This window comes from Acipenser ruthenus, chromosome 6 (genome assembly GCF_902713425.1).
Source record: "Acipenser ruthenus chromosome 6, fAciRut3.2 maternal haplotype, whole genome shotgun sequence".
Lineage (NCBI taxonomy): Eukaryota > Metazoa > Chordata > Actinopteri > Acipenseriformes > Acipenseridae > Acipenser > Acipenser ruthenus.
The window spans coordinates 44490844-44507358 of NC_081194.1; the positions used below are offsets into that span (position 1 = coordinate 44490844).

At 39.2% G+C, this 16515-nt stretch overlaps 1 protein-coding gene across 1 annotated transcript in view; it reads left to right on the forward strand.

The window, feature by feature from the left end:
- The window catches only part of pcnx2 (pecanex 2), a 148704-nt gene that overhangs the window by 75585 nt on the left and 56604 nt on the right, over nt 1–16515 (forward strand). Inside the window, exons 13-21 of the mRNA XM_034017005.3 lie at nt 219–390; nt 784–894; nt 1846–1937; nt 3863–3972; nt 4526–4631; nt 5824–5916; nt 6110–6260; nt 10495–10636; nt 11421–11598. Coding sequence (XP_033872896.3) covers nt 219–390; nt 784–894; nt 1846–1937; nt 3863–3972; nt 4526–4631; nt 5824–5916; nt 6110–6260; nt 10495–10636; nt 11421–11598 — 1155 coding nt within the window. The remainder of the gene's footprint in view (nt 1–218; nt 391–783; nt 895–1845; nt 1938–3862; nt 3973–4525; nt 4632–5823; nt 5917–6109; nt 6261–10494; nt 10637–11420; nt 11599–16515) is intronic.

Sequence of the window (16515 nt, forward strand, 5' to 3'; positions counted from 1 at the left end):
TTTGGTGGGGGTCAAACTCTTTACTGTGAGGTATTTGTGCCCCACAACCCCAGTTATAAAAAGGGTACCTGCACACACCCTAATTAGTTATTACTAGTGTCCTAACATTTATGTTTCTTTTCACAAAAATGGTACACTTCTGAAATCTGTTCTGTTATTCATAAATAAAACAATGGAAATCTTTAGCAGATTTAATCTTGTTTTCTGTTTGTTTCCAGGGACATAATCAAATTATAGCCTACAGCAGACCAGCCTATTTTTGTATTTTCTGTGGCCTTATTTGGTTACTTGACTTGGGGGTGAAAACAGATGACCTTCCAGTGTCTACAGTGTATGGAGTCAGAATAGTTTCACCAGAGTCTCTTAAATATGTCAGAGATCTTTTAATAGGTGAGTCCTCCCATTATGTACAGTACAGTTTTATTTTTTTTCCAAATTGTGTACTTGCTTAAAAAACAACAAAACATGTTGTCCTAAAAAAAAAACCAGTGGAACAAAGTCTGCGGTTAAAACATGTAAAATGTGAAATATTAATGAGGGTCAATTTCTTAGTGGGTTTAATCTTATTTCTTGGCCTGAGGGACTTGCATAAAAATCTATAAAAACTGTCTTTAAATTAAATGTAAGATAATGCTTTATTAATAGGGGCCATCATAAGTGAGTATGATGCAAGCCTAATGTACTTGCTGAATATGCTTATTATACATTCAGTTTTAGTTAACATGCATTTAGTACTTGTTTTAAACAATACTAATCTATTTGTTCTTTCTTTTTTTATTACAGCATTTACATATTGTTTTCCAATTGCATTTCTCCTGGGCCTTCTTCCCCAAATCAGCACTTTCTTTATTTATCTTTTGGAGCAAATAGATATGCATTTTTTTGGAGGGGCTGGTATGTACATCTTAATGTTAATGGTTAGGCAGGGCTTTTCTAATTTCATCCATGACTAGAAAACAATCAATAGTGCTAAATTTAGAAGTAATAAAGGGAAATGTGTAGCCTTTTGACAAATCTGTTTAAAGAAGTCTTTTGAAGACATTGAAAAATACTTCTTGTCGAAACATTTGTCATTTCATTTATTTCATTTCTTTTGTGAATTCCCTTTGGGAATGGTCCATTCCGAGAATAATAAGGCTTTAAACATATTTCACTCTTGAGGATAGGTGTTAAAAAAACGACTCGGCACCTTCGGGACTTGTTGGTTATTCTGCCAAGCTCTTTCGTGGAATAACGACATGGAGTATCCTCTGGTCCGTTCCGAGAATATTCGGCATGTTTGTGGGGTGGATTCCTGGGGAACTTACATTTGTTATATCCCCACTGTACTGTGGTTAAAGCTTATGTTATCTTCACTGGTCTTCTTCGAAAGATGGCTTGGGTTCTTCACTGAGTTGTCATTTTAAAGACATCACGGCCTGCAACAAAGGGCCCCCAAGTACTGATTTGGACCAAGCTTGCTTAGCTTCTGACAACTGATAAGATACAACTCCAAGAGGGGATGGCTGCATACAATTTGTGCCAGTTAAAATGTATTTAAAAAAATTCTTATGCAATATTGAACGTATTTGTGTTTAAAATTCACATTTAAAAGCATGTGAGATGTCATGGTTAAACTACCCAGCCATAACAGAAGAAATTGCATTATTTTCAAAGCAAAACCCAATCCAAAGAGCAATCTATTTTTAAAGTGTTCTGACAATTATACACATTAAATAAAACACTGCCAATAATGTCCTATGTTGTCCACCCTACAGTAGTTTATAATATAATCAGATTGATCAAAGTCAATAAACCCTCAAAAATACCAACAGAAGTAGTAACAATATTTTTTCCCCCTTTTAGCTGCCACAGGACTTGCCTCGGCATTTTACAGCATATTACGTAGTTTGGTAGCTGTGGTGGCACTGTATGGTTTTTGCATTGGAGCACTGAAGGTACAAGTTCTTAATGATACGTTTGTCTGTTTGTATTTCCTTTATTTACATGATCAAAGTTAGAGGTGGACTTCTTTTTAATGTAAAAACATTAATAGGAAGTTATTAGCATACTTCCTGCTTTACCTGTTATGCTATGTGTAAAGCAAAGGTGTTCGCTACATTGTGATTTTTTTTTTTTTTTTTTTTACTGGATCTTTGGAATCTATGTTTGCATTCAGTAAAATATTATTTTGGAATGACTTGCCCTATTCCAAAATTATGCTGCATTGCTAAGCAGATTCAGAGCACAATCCAAGGAAAGGAATTCTCCAAATTCAGAGGATTAATTAGAGTTTAAACATTTCACTCGAGGGTAAATACCCCACTCGGCCCCTTTGGGGCTCATTGATTATTTGGCCAGCCTCATCCGTGGAATGACTGTATGGAGTATCCTCAATAAATATAATAATTTGGGGGTTTTCTGTGTTGGCCAACATGTCAGAATGGCAAAATATGCATACATGTATTGCCAGTTAGAATTACTGTAGTATCAGCCGTATGCCCTAAGTAAAGATAAAGGTTTAGGTCATACATAACAATCAATAATGCATGTTGCATTAGTGGTTTGACCTGGTTTTACTACTGGAACCAGAAATCACAACCAACTGTGTTTAAGATTTAGAGAAAATAGTGCCATATTCTCAAAACATTGAATTCCAGGATTTTATCCATTTACATATTACTTTAAAATAAAACAGACATGAGAATAAAAAAGAACAACTAACTAGTTTAATCTGAGCTCTCTCTGAGTTGTTTACTTCTACATTTGTAGCATTGACATGGACATTTCTCCTTTACAAAAATAGGAGTAAAATGGAGTCTAGAGTAAAAGGATAACCCTTTGATAACAGGCCCCAGTTAAAGCAAAATATCACCACCTGCAATTCTATCACTGTGTTTCCTGCCAGATCCCCAGAGATACAATTCCCAACTGAAAAACCTTCTGCAGCATCAGACTGGAGAAAACAGAAAACCCTGTCTGTTATCTCAAATGAAGTAATGAATATTTAAAATGATAGCAAGTGAACAGATGGCGCTGCAGATTCAATTACAGTTAACTGATTTCTGTTCTCGCACCAACGCTGGGGAATTAACTCCAATCAAAGGGTATTCTTCAAGGGCTGGCTGATTTAGATGGATGCAGCTTAAGATGCATTTTTTCTGCTTTGATCAAATCTACTGCTTTGTGTAGTAATTTAATGTTTAATGTTCATGACAGACCTAATACCATACTGTATAAACCCTTCAACCAGTATGGAGGCAGATTTTACCGTTTTACCCCAGTACACTTGTGTATTAAATATCTTCATACACCATGATAATGTATCCCTCTTCAAAGGACAAGGGTTTATAAGTGGCAAAAATAAAATATTTACTATTTTACCTACCATGGGCTATATTTACACTTGAAATAAAATAAAAAAATGTTTAATGTCAGCGCTATCTTTAAACAATATCATAATTTAACATGTATCACATCTCATAATACTGAACAACATATTGAGGACTGATATTTTTTAAATATGGCGCTCACATTAAAATAGGGATGCAAAGTAGGACAAAATGTGCAAAGTTTCACAGGTGGGCTTACAGAGGATTTAATGCACTTTAATATGCAATAGTTTATTACTGCAAAGATGCCCAATGGTCCTTCCAGTAAAGGTGAAACAACTTCCTTATTACAGTAAATATTTCATTTTTGGACATCACTTGTAGGCAAAATTACTTTATGCAGAAGATTTTAATGAGCACACATGTACCCAAAATGCAATTCATGTTCTATGAATGCAGAAAGACTCGAGGTAGGGTATTAAATATCCCTTATATCCCTTTGCAGCCCTTTCCTTCAAACTAAAGTGAGTAATATGTTTGCTTCTTTTTAGGAACCATGGGATGAACAGCATATACCAGCACTGTTTTCTGCCTTCTGTGGCCTTTTAGTTGTATTTTCATATCACCTTAGTCGACAGAGCAGTGACCCTTCTGTGCTGCTGTGAGTTTATGCATATTACTATTATTGGCTTTGTTTTATATGTTTCTGTTTTTTGTTTTTTATGTTTCATTTCTGAACAAAACAAACAGAATAACAATGAGAATCTTATTAAAATCTATGTTTTTTTACACACAAAATATGTCTTATTTAGCAGATTTCTGCAACTTTATTTATTTACTTTATTTTATTAATTGCAGTTGAATAACAACACTTCTAGGGTCATTTCACCAATGGCTTACGTCAATTCATATTTTTTGTTGGAAAGCCCACGAAACAAGCTTCACAACATTATACTGCCGGTAATACATTCACACAACCCTGGAATGTTGTCTCCATCTCATGTGGTTCATCTATCAACCACAAAAGGTAGAAACACCTCCTGGAATGAGTCGTTGAATTAAGCTTTGCCTTTCATAAATAATATTTGGCTAAATAAATTAATTGCAAAATATTGTACCTGTTTTGGGTGTGGGTGCCTCAATTTTATTAAACAGTAAAATAAGCACATTGACATTAGCGTATTGCAGGACTCTACAGGTTTTTGTATTTACAGGTCACTGATTCAGTCAAAATTAATGCCTGACCTTAAAGGCCCTAATGATGAAGATCCTTTTTTGGAAAACAGTGACCCTCTTCCTGAGAAACTCAGGAACTCAGTGGTAAGATGTTTATAATGATCATGTAAACTGTTCTATCGTAGTGGTGCACATTATTGTTTAATTAATAACCTCTAAAACCTTATGAGGAATGGCCCTCTATATGCCTGTTCTATCACGTTTAAAGAAACTCTTTGGTTGAAGTCAGTTTTGTTACTCTCAACAGTCTCTTACAGTATAGCACTATAGAGCCAACCCTATGAGCCTTTTTGTTCTAGAACATGAATAGGTAACTTTGACTCTTCTGGTCCATTGTAGGACTTAGCTCCAAACAGATCTTTTATTATTTTATTAACCCTGTTGAAGATGAATGAAAAGACCTTGCTGGAATAAAATCTACTTTTTCAGAATACTGACAGCTCTGATTTGAAGTCTATAGTTGTGGTGAGGGGTCTATACTGTATGTTTAAACAAGAAATATAATCATTGGTCAGATCACACTGTTCAAAATGAAGTTACATTGTTAAGCTGATGCCGAGCTTGATCTAAGGAAAGTAATTATTCAGTTTCAGGTGTATTAATTAATTATACGCTATTTATCATCTCTCAGTTCTTTGTTACATCAAAACCTAACATTAGTTATAGCAATAAAAGCCAAATTAAGCATATAATCAAATGAAAAAAACTAGATATGTATTGTATGCATAGGGCACTTTATATATATAGTCGCAGATAAAAGTATTTGGACAGTTAAAAAAAAAAGAGAAAAAACACAAAGAAAGTCATTTGTAAGTATCAAATTTGAAAGTATAAAATTCGTTTTTGCGTGTTATTTTTCATTTTAAGCATGTTTTGTAATAATTTGTTAATCTCTAATTTATATCATTCAATAGAACAATTAGAAATTATAAAAATCACTTTCATTGTGATTTTTCTCTTTTTTCTTTTAAACTGCCCAAATACTTTGTATGCGAATGTTACTTTAGACTAGTAATTGTAATAAATCACTAACCTTTTAGAAAAATCAGCTTATTTTGAGCATCATTAAAATCTAATTGTACAAAAGGTTGCACTCATCTACCTAAAGTACACTTAATTTTCCAATATGAAAGATACAAACATTGTGGTATATAATGTGTATTTGAATTTTTAATCTAATTTGTTTAATAGAAATTAGTGAACAACATAAAATTTAATTGGTGAACAAAATAGTAATGCCAAATAACTAAAATGTTTTTTTTTCCCTTCTTTACAGAGAGAAATACTGAATTCTGATCTGGTTGTGTGCACAGCTACTGCTGTTATAACTTTTGCTATAAGTGCCAGCACTGTGTTTTTGTCCCTAAAGGTTTGTTTTCACAATCCTACTAGATTTATAAATCAGTAGTAGATTCTATAATAAAACTAAAAAAAAGAACATAATTGCCATTATCATGCTGTATGCAATTATTTTATTTTAAAGAACTCACCATTAATTGTTGAAGATGAAGATTGTTTTTAGTTTACAATAATTTTTTTGTAATTTATTTATTTATTAACAGCCATTTGTCAGCATCGTGCTGTACACTTTAGCAGGGACTGTTGGGTTTGTTACACACTATCTGATTCCTCAGCTACGAAAACATCACCCTTGGCTCTGGATATCACACCCTATTCTTAAAAGCAAAGAATACAAACAGTATGAACCTAAAGGTAAGTAGTGCATCATCAATATATGTGCAGCATGCCTTGAGGTCTTAGTTAATGAAACATATTCTTATTGTAATTGAAGTAATTTCTAGTGTTTTGTAATTTATGATTAATTTTAATTTAATATTAATGGTAATAATAATTGCTTTTTTTCATTAGTGCCTAGCCTAGTATAGAGTCATTTAAGCTCAAGGGCGGTCGCTTGATTTCTATTTAAGTGACATGTTAATTACTAGCTGACACATTTGTCTTCTTGACTTACACTGCCTGACACTTTATTAGGACCTTGTGGCATAGTGTCCTGCCCCTGTGCATATTTTGTTTTATGTTTTATGTGGTGTGTATGTATTGGTGCACAGGGTATACTGTGGGCTAGTGATTTAAAATATATATGTGTATTTAGGCACAGGGATTGCACAATCACTTCACGTGCCAACGTGCCGTTTTCTTTTGTGTGCAGTGGTTTGTTTTGTTAAATCTTTTTATTTATATTAAACCAGCGTTACAGTGCATTAATTCGTTACCCCAGTGCTGTCTATGTGTCCATCTCTTCCGGGTCTGACGTCACCACCAGCCAGCCTGGTCACATATGGTGTCTGAAAGTGGGAAACAGCGCTTCTTCACAGACTTAGACCAGGAACGGTACTGTGGGTACACAGTTTTTTTTTTCTTTGAAGAATGGAGGAGGTGGAGAAGTATATGGAGAGGTGGCATGCGCATCAGAGGAAGTTGGAGGAACGAGGGGCTCCATGGTGCCTCGCCTGTCTAGAGTATGGGCACCTCCTGGACGTGTGCCCCTACAAAGACCCCCTCTTCATGAAGGCCTTCAATCGGGGTGAGGTGGAGACCGCGGAGGAACGGATCAGTCTGAAGGCCATACCATCGCCACAGACAGACCAGGACACCTGCCTCACCTGTTTAAAAGGGGAAGAGTGGTGCTTTGCTGTTGGTGAGGTTGGGCACGTATCACCCGACAAACCCCCTCCATGGCAGGAGGTGGAACTGGAAGGAGAAGAAAGGAAGGAGCGTCCATCCCCGGAAGAAGGAGAAGAAGCCAGTGCAAGCTCCAGCGCCCATGAGGGAGGAACCCGAGGGTCCAAAGCCCATGAGGGGGAAGCACGAGCTTCCAATGCCCTCGAGGGAGATATTGGACTAGCTGATGGACCCCAAGGGGAAGCAATGGGAAGCCTGGGAACAGCAACACCACCCAGCATCCCTCTCAGACATCGCAGCCGTGGTAATTAACTACTTGGCTGCAGATATGGCAACTTACTCCATCTCCACCGGCAGTAGGCACACCCACCCCAGTGACTGAGGGAGAGCCACACCAGTCTCCAGTGACTGAGGGAGAGCCGCACCAGTCTCCAGTGACCGAGGGAGAGCCGCACCAGTCTGCAGTGACCGAGGGAGAGCCGCATCAGTCTCCAGTGACCGAGGGAGAGCCACACCAGTCTCCAGTGACCGAGGGAGAGCCACACCAGTCTCCAGTGACCGAGGGAGAGCCGCACCAGTCCCCAGCGACCAAGGGAGAGACGCACCAGTCTCCTGTGACCGAGGGAGAGCCGCATCGGTCTCCAGTGACCAAGGGAGAGCCGCATCAGTCTCTAGTGACCGAGGGAGAGCCACACCAGTCTCCAGTGACCAAGGGAGAGCCACACCAGTCTCCAGTGACTGAGGGAGAGCCGCACCAGTCTCCAGATATAGGAGAATACCTGCTGCTCCCGCCTCCACCGCTAGAGGCAGGCTACCTGCTGCTCCCTCCTCCACTGCTAAAGGGAGACTACCTGCTGCTCCCACCTCCACTGCTAGAGGGAGACTTCCTGCTGCTCCCACCTCCACCACCAGTGGGATACCACGTGTTGCTCTCGTCTCCACTGCCAGAGGGAGACTGCCTGTTGCTCCTGCCACCACCACCAGATGAGCTGAAGCTACCTCCCAAGGATCAACACCTGCCCGAGCCTGCACTGCCTAGGGCTGCCGAGCCTGCACCGTCTAGGGCTGCCACACCTGCATCGCTTGGGGAGGCCTGCTCGCTGTCACCTGGGGAGGCCTGCTCTACTGTGGTGTCTACTGTTTGTTTGTTTGTCTGTCTATTTATTTTGGCTAACGTGCCGTTTTCTTTTGTGTGCAGTATTATGTTTTCTTAAGTCTATTTATTTATAATAAACCGGCACAACAGCGCATTCATTCGTTATCCCAGTGCTGTCTATGTGTCCATCTCTTCCGGGTCTGATGTCACCACCAGCCAACCTGGTCACAGACCTATAGCTAGTATCAGTTTGGACTATCCTTTGCTCTGATCACAGCCTTGTCATGATTTGGCATTCATAAACAAGGAGCTATAAGGTGTCATTAGGGAGCTTAATCTATTCAGTCGTTAATATTTTAGACTTGACAACCCGCTCTAAACTTTTCCCTACGTCTGTCATTAGCTGCTTGGAGCCACAGCTGTCTCTCTTTGTGACCATTTTCAATTTTTTTGCCTTTGGTGATACACCGATGTCTCGGAACAGCATACCAACATGGCTGTCCTTGCTACTGTGAAACCTGCTCGACGTGCACCCACTACCTCTTCTGAATTCTTGTAGATCTTTGCCATGCTCCATTTGTAGTAGACTGTTTGCAATTGTGGCACTCTGGTGCTGAAGAGATCACATGACACATCACATGATCAACCTAATTTGCATCTCTAATTCAGAGCAATGCCAAATCCAGTCAGGTGACAGGACTTAACAGTGTCAAAGCTGTGTAATTTTTCCTATAAGCATTTCTCATTCATTTACTGCAAGAAAAACATCTTTCTTATGAGCCAAGCAAACGAGACACCCTGAAAGTTCCTGTACAATAAAATATTTTTTGGAATTTACTGTAGGATTGATTTTGGATATGTTACTTACAAACCAAAATGCTGTTTGTGTGAAAAATGCTATTTTACATTTGTAATTCAAAACAGAACAAATATTGATTACAATCTTAAACACAAATTAGACACAACCAAAATGCATAAATCAGAATTCACAAAACAATATTTAGAGAACATGAATGAAGAGAGTAAAGATCTTGAGCCCAACGTTGCCTGCACTAACTATACCCATAGACTCATGGTCTCATCCCCCAGTTGAAATTATGAACTTTATGAGCGAGAATGACTATGACACAATAACACTAACATAAGTTCACAAATAGAGACCAAACATAGTCGTAACAATAAAGAATAATAACAATAATAACAAAAGTATCAGTTAAATTAGTTATGACATGGGGGGTGCCTCCTCAGAAAGCAGAGCATTTAAAGTACTTGCTGCAGAAGACAGAGACCCATACTCATAAAACTTACTGTCTCCTTTATCATGACAGTAATAGTGTTTAACATGACAGTATTTCATCAGGTGATGCATAAACACCATTTACTGCCAGGAAAACTTAACTCATCATGACGTTAGAATAACGTGCCCTTAGAGACCAATTTTCTCATTAACATATTATTCATCTGATTCTGATATTGTGCCGGTAAGTGACCCTTACCAGCATCATAATTAACACGTGCCTCAGACCAGGCGGAGAATGAGATGCGTCTTAACGGTATCATTTTGTAGAATAATTTCTGCGTTTAGGAACATGCATTTAAGTAATAATAATAAAAATATCTATGTTTAATTGTCCAATAATTACGTAATTTAAGTATTTTGTTATTTGTAATGTCTACATTAAATTGCGTTGTTAACTCGTCTGAACAGGATAGGCAGCTACTGGTTGGAAAACATAAATCACGTTTGTAGCTTACTTGCTCTAAGAAAATGGCTGGCTTCAGCGTGCTTGTGTGGCCTGTATATCAAGAGAAGCGAGAAGACCCTGCAGATTTGAGCTGCGACTTGCTCTATATTACTCTGATGTGATTCGTAACAGGTATCGATTTAACAGGAGCACAGTTATTCACCTGTGACCAGGATGGCTGGTGGTGACATCAGGCCAGGAAACAAGTAGACAACAGAGTGGTGAGTGAATGAAGAAATGAGCTGATGTGCCGGTTTGAAATTCTATGAGTCATTTTTGTTGCCACTGTATTATAATTGTATTCATAATATTTGTGTGCAATGATCTGATATGATCAATGATGTGTGTAATGACCAAAAATCTAGCTAGAATGTTCATTTTATAAAATATATGAACCTTTAATTATAATATTGAAAATAATGCATGCATATATATATATATATATTATTTTCTCAAATTTCAGATGATGCCCAGTTGATGTGGTTTGAACGGCTCTGTGTGTGTCTTATTTGTTTTGAAAAATATGTAATTTACCCAGCCATAATCCTCAGTGCTGTCACCAATGATGGGTTTTCTCTCAGCCATCGCAAGAGGCTGGGTATTCAGTAAGTACTTCATTTTGTTTGCTATAATCACTCAGCTCCCAGGTAACAAATGGATGAGGGGGGAAAAATCCATTAACACAACTTGATTTAATTTTAGTCTGAAGCAAGCACTATATTAAGGAAAGCATTGGCACTGTTAATGAAACATGGGAGATAATGCTGTAAGTGGAGAGAAAAAACAAATAAATGGCTTTCATTTTCTTTCCTGATTTGGGGGTGGCGCAGCATGTTAAGTCACTGACCTTTCATACATCTCTGGAGATCTGGAAAACTAATTTTGCTTAGGTCACTCGTGAAAAAATGGTGGGCTTCCACCAGTGGGCATTAGTTCCAAAATTACCACAATATTCATCAGTCTGCTTGAGAACTCAGAGAAACATTGCCTAAGAGTTTATTTTCTTTCCTTCAAAGAAATTGAAAACATGAAAGAGTCGAAAGACTTTATCTTTGACACTGTTTCATAAACAAATATTTCAATTAATTTATAGTAGTGACCTTAATTTGTTCTTAACATGGTGAGAACAAAAATGTTGAATATATTGTCCAAATCATGTGATTTATGGCTGTGTAGTTCATGGTGCTTAGTCTGAGTAGCAGGGAGAGCCTTGTACAGGTTCACTGAACAGTCAGTAAAAACCATGTCCAGATGTTATGTTAGCGCTGTATACATCTGTTCACACATATTTCCAGAAACATTCCAAAGGGCTGAGACCAAACAACACTGATAACTACGCCCTTAGAAATGCCTTAGTTTAATCTCTTGAATTTCTGTATTTTCTTCCAGCTGTGATGTTTTACTGATGACAGTTGCTGGGATGAAGCTCCTCCGCTCCTCATTTTGTAATCCCAGCTACCAGTTTGTAACACTGATATTCACCATCGTCTTCTTCGAGTTTGACTACAGCAAAATCTCTGAGACATTTCTACTCGACTTTTTTATAATGTCAATTGTATTTCATAAGGTAGGTTTTAAAAATAAGGATTATTAGATGAACTCCTTGTTGAAACACCAGATATAAAAGGATATTCACATTGCAAAAATACATACTTTTCAATTTTCTGTATAATTCAAGATGATCTTCACTTTGTTAAAAATGCATTCATATTAAATAGGTGACTCTAGTTAATTTAACGTGCCCATTACGCCACCAAAGAATGAGATACCCTGGCATAAGTATACATTTTTTGAAACGGCACAAAATAAGGATTTTAGAAATGGGTAACATAACATCATCCTTCAATGGTTTGTCACCCATAATTCCTCTGGAGCCCAAGGTAATGTTGCATGACATAAAAACAAGTGATTTTTACTACCTTTGGTTACGCTACCTCAGGTACCGGTACAGCATGTGTCATGATGGATTGTTCTGAGGTTTATTTAGTCCTTCCAGTACTCGTTTACAGTGTGGTACCTTTCAAACCACTCCTCCAAACAGAGGCCTGGCTGACAGGGACAGCGTGGACAGTAGTACCGTGTATTCCTCCATATGCCCTACATATGCCGAACATACACTACACTTTTTTTGTGGCTTGGCTTTTCTCCCAGACTGTGGCAGTGTTCGAATAAAATGATGTTCACTAAGCCTTGCCACTGTTTCCAATCTTTTAGTCTCTGGTATCTCTTGTGTATCAAACACAAGGCTGGAGTTCACAGAGGTCTGAAAGTCCAGAAATGTGAGCCGCTTCTCTGGTGTCGTACTTAGGTACACTACGTAGCTGTTGTACAAAGAAATCTGGACCATGTACATGCCAAGCTTCTTATACCATTGTGGACAAGTGATTTGCAGTGCTCAGGTGTACAGGTGATGTAGGTGCTTCAATAACGACAGATACAAAGTTACGATTCAAACAGTACTTTTAATCTTTCTTGTTCTTCTGTTTGAGAACATTACATAATAAGACTGGCTCTACCCAACAATGGGTATTGCCAGCATAAACAAAAAAGGGTTGCAGTCCCAAAATAATAATCCAAACACAAACACGCAACCCCGTCTCCAGACTGTAGGTGTTCTTTGTGCAGGTGTGGTGCTCTCAGCAGTGGTGGGCTTGCTGCAGCTCCTGGCTTTGTTCTAGCCATCTGATAAAACAAACACAGACAGTTCATCAAATAGGAAATACTCCACTCACATTTCCAGACCTTCTTTCCTCCCATTAACCACAACAAAGGAATCGATTACGGCGTCACACCCCCCTAAAGTACCCTAAGCCCCGCCCCCTCCGATAGCTAGTTCAATCACTTCTCCTCCAATTCATGACTGAAACTTCACTCACCGTACTAGGGCGAGGACTCCTGGTACCGTGACGCAGCCCCCTTCCTGAATGGATGGCTTCCGACTGCCCCTGGAATGAACTGCCCAACCATTCAGTACAAGGCACGCAGTTTCTGTTGTACAGTGCCCTCACAGGTCGAGAGGGAGACTGTTGATTCGGATTTATTCGCTCTCCTTCACAACCATGCTATGGTCTTCCTTGCAGCATTGTACGGCTCCAATATCTAGTCTGACCTATACATGCCTCCCATGTATTTATTGTACTCCAGGACACACACACACACACAAACACGCCTAAGTGTGCCCTGGAGTACAGGAACTGCTACAGTAGCCTCATCGTGGATGGTGGTGAGGAGGTACACATCTTTTTTGTCAGAGTATTTAACTACCAGCGGTTCCTAACAGCGCAGAGCGCTGGTTTTGCCAAGCCTGTGTTTGTAGGCTACCAGTTGTCTTGGAAATCCCTTCATGTTGGGTCTTATTATACCACAAGCCATTGTTTGTGATGTGTACAAGGCCCTAAACAGAGGGATCCCTGTGTAGAAGTTATCTACATACAAATGGTAGCCAAGATTTAGCAGGGGAAAAAGAAGATCCCACAAACTTTTGTCAGTGGTCTGGAAACATGGGGGGCAGCCAGGCAGCTCAATCTGAGAGTCCTTCCTTGTGTACACTCTGAACTGATGAGTGTACCCAGTGGAACTCTCACAGTTTGTACAGTTTAATCCCATAACTGGCACGCTTCATGGGAATATACTGTTTAAAGAGAAGCTTCCCCTTGAACAGGAGGGACTCATCCACAGATATATTTTGGCCAGATGTATATGTCTCTTCAAATGTATGCTGCAGATGGTCTAGAAGTGGTTGTAATTTGAAGAACCTGTCAAATTGAGGATGGTCCTTCGGGACAGCCTTAGAATTGTCGTTGTAATGTAGAAACTTTAAGATTAACGGTAATCTGTCCTGGCTCATTGTGGAGGAGAAAATTGGGCAGCATGGATTGGGTTGGTGGACCAAAATAAATCAATTTTAGGTTTATTCCCTAGTCCCATTAGAAGCGATAAGCCCCAGAACTGTTTCATTTTTAAAACATTTGTGGGGACCTACTCCCGCACCCTAGAACGTGGCCCCAGGTTGTTCCCATGCTGTGCCAGATATTGTTGGGCATATAAATTGGTTTGGGTTACCAAATATTCAAAAATGTCTTCAGTGATGAACAACAGAACAAAGTGAATTGGGGTAAACCCAGTTGTGTTCACTCTGGTACCTGGTTCGCCAGAAAAAAGGGGGATTTGAATGATTTTAGGGTTGATCCAGTGGTAGAATGGCTGAAAGCTACCACCCCTCGGTCCAGGCCCACTTACTGTACTGGGTTCAGGCAGGGGCTCAGCTCAGTTTCCATAGGCTCCTCTTCCTGACCACTGTTGATCTCCTCACTGGAGGAAGTGCCACTTGGTTCATATTCACTGCCAGAGTTGTCTAGCACAAAATCAACCTCTTTTAGGAGGTTAGCAACAGCATCTGCACAGAGCCGCCCTCTTGCCATTTTCTCACCAAAATAACCTCCACTGTCCAGTACAAATGCTGAAGAGGCTAATTGAGGTACAGTTGCAGATATACCAGCAGTGAGTGCAGCAGGGGCAGCAGTTCATGTTCCTTTTACAGCAAGCAGCAAGCCAGAAGATGCTGCTAGAACCAATTGCTGCTGCCGGAGCCAGAGTTTCTGCTGCTGCTGGGGCGAGAGCTTCTGCTGCTGGGGCCAGAGTTGCGGTTGCAGTCAGCAAGCCAAAGGGGGAGGAGCGTCTGGCGTCCCAAAAGCCAAAGTGGGAGGAGCGGCTGTCGTCCTGAGAGCCAAAAGGGGAGGAGCCAATGATATCACGAGAGCCAAAGGGAGAGGAGCCACTGCCGCCCTGAGAGCCAAAAGGGGAGGAGCCAGTGTTATCACGAGAGCCAAAGGGGGAGGAGCCGCTGCCGTCTCCAGAGCCAGAGGGGGAGGAGCCCCTGCCATGTAGAAGAAGGAAAGAGGAGGAGAAGTCGAGGTGACCACTTCCACCACAGCCACGACCACCGTTCAACAGTTCGGCACCTGTGGGACAGTTCCCTCGACCCGGGTTCCCAGACACACAACCTTTGTGCTTGGACCTCTGGTTGCTGGGCCTAGTTCCCAAGTCGCTGCACCACCAGGCACAGTTGTTCACCAAGTGTCCCGTTTCACTCCCCCTAGTGAACCAGATGTTGATGCACAATCGCCAGGGCTCTCGCCTCTGCCTGCTGCTGCACCCACCCATGCAGTTTTAAAGGACAGAGAAAGTTTACAGCAGCACACAGAAAGAAAACATCACAGGAGCTTGTTTAGAGATAAGAAAGAAATGGAAAAACATTGTAGATCCGATGTATTTGACTTATAATTATATTAGAAAATGTATTCTCATGTGTTTTAATATATATGTTTTCACATTTATAATATCAAGAAACGAGTAGATATAAGCAGGTAATGTATCATTAACTAAATTTATATCAGCTACCTTTTCTTTTCATTATTACTGATAATAATGGAATGAACAACTACTATTTTATTGATAAATGTTTATTTTAAGAAAATAATCGAGAGTAGTGTCCATTATTGCTTATAAAGATCCTGATAATAAACATTTATTATGACACTGCGATGTTACTATGTTTGCTTATAACAGTTAGCACTGTGTAGTTTATTTAGCACGATGTATTCTGCTGTTCTTGATGTTTGCAACATGCTGCTTTGATAATAGGATGTTTTGTGTATATGCTTACTGTTTATGTACAGAAATTGATATGCACACAATAATATACATTTTTCCACTCTACAAATTTCATTTAAAGATGGCAAGGTTATTATCATTGTCAGAAATACTGGTGTCTTATTCTGGTGAATCACAATTTTCTGACAGTGATTCAAAATCAGTAAAAGTATTTTTTATAGTTCCTGTATTGTGTAATATTCTGTAGAGTGTCCTGAACCAAACAAAATCAAGTATCTACTACTAAAAATAGATTTTTTGATGAATTTCAAAGATAGAACGGCAAAGTCAGCTAAAAATATGTAAAAAACAATCACAAAATCACTCAATATTTTTCAACAAAACTTTCAGGAAGTATTGTGAGGTCCCTCAGGTCATAGAATAACACATTTTTATACACGTGTTTCTTTGAAAGCACTTAGCGGAATACATCATAATAAAAAAGATTTAACATTAAAAAAATTAAAGAAAATACTAAATATATTGTTTAAAAAAAGAGAGACGTTTTTATGGTTTCTGAAGTACTTTATAATGTTCCACAGTAAAAACAACACAACAATTCCAAGATGCTACTGTAAAATATAGATTTGTTTTGAATTTGTAAAATACACAAAAAAACCCTGGTCCTGGGGGAGCATCCCACTGAAAAACGCTTGGTCCTTAAGGGTTAAAAAGAGATATGCAGCAATATACAGTCTGCAGCAGGAAGTAACAGTTAGTGACAATGTTGTGAAACCCAAAGGGTGTTTAAATTACTTTTTTTTCTGTTACACACGTTCTGCTTTTCTGTAAAGAAAACTCATTCTCTTGAGTTTTTTTTATTGTTAATAAA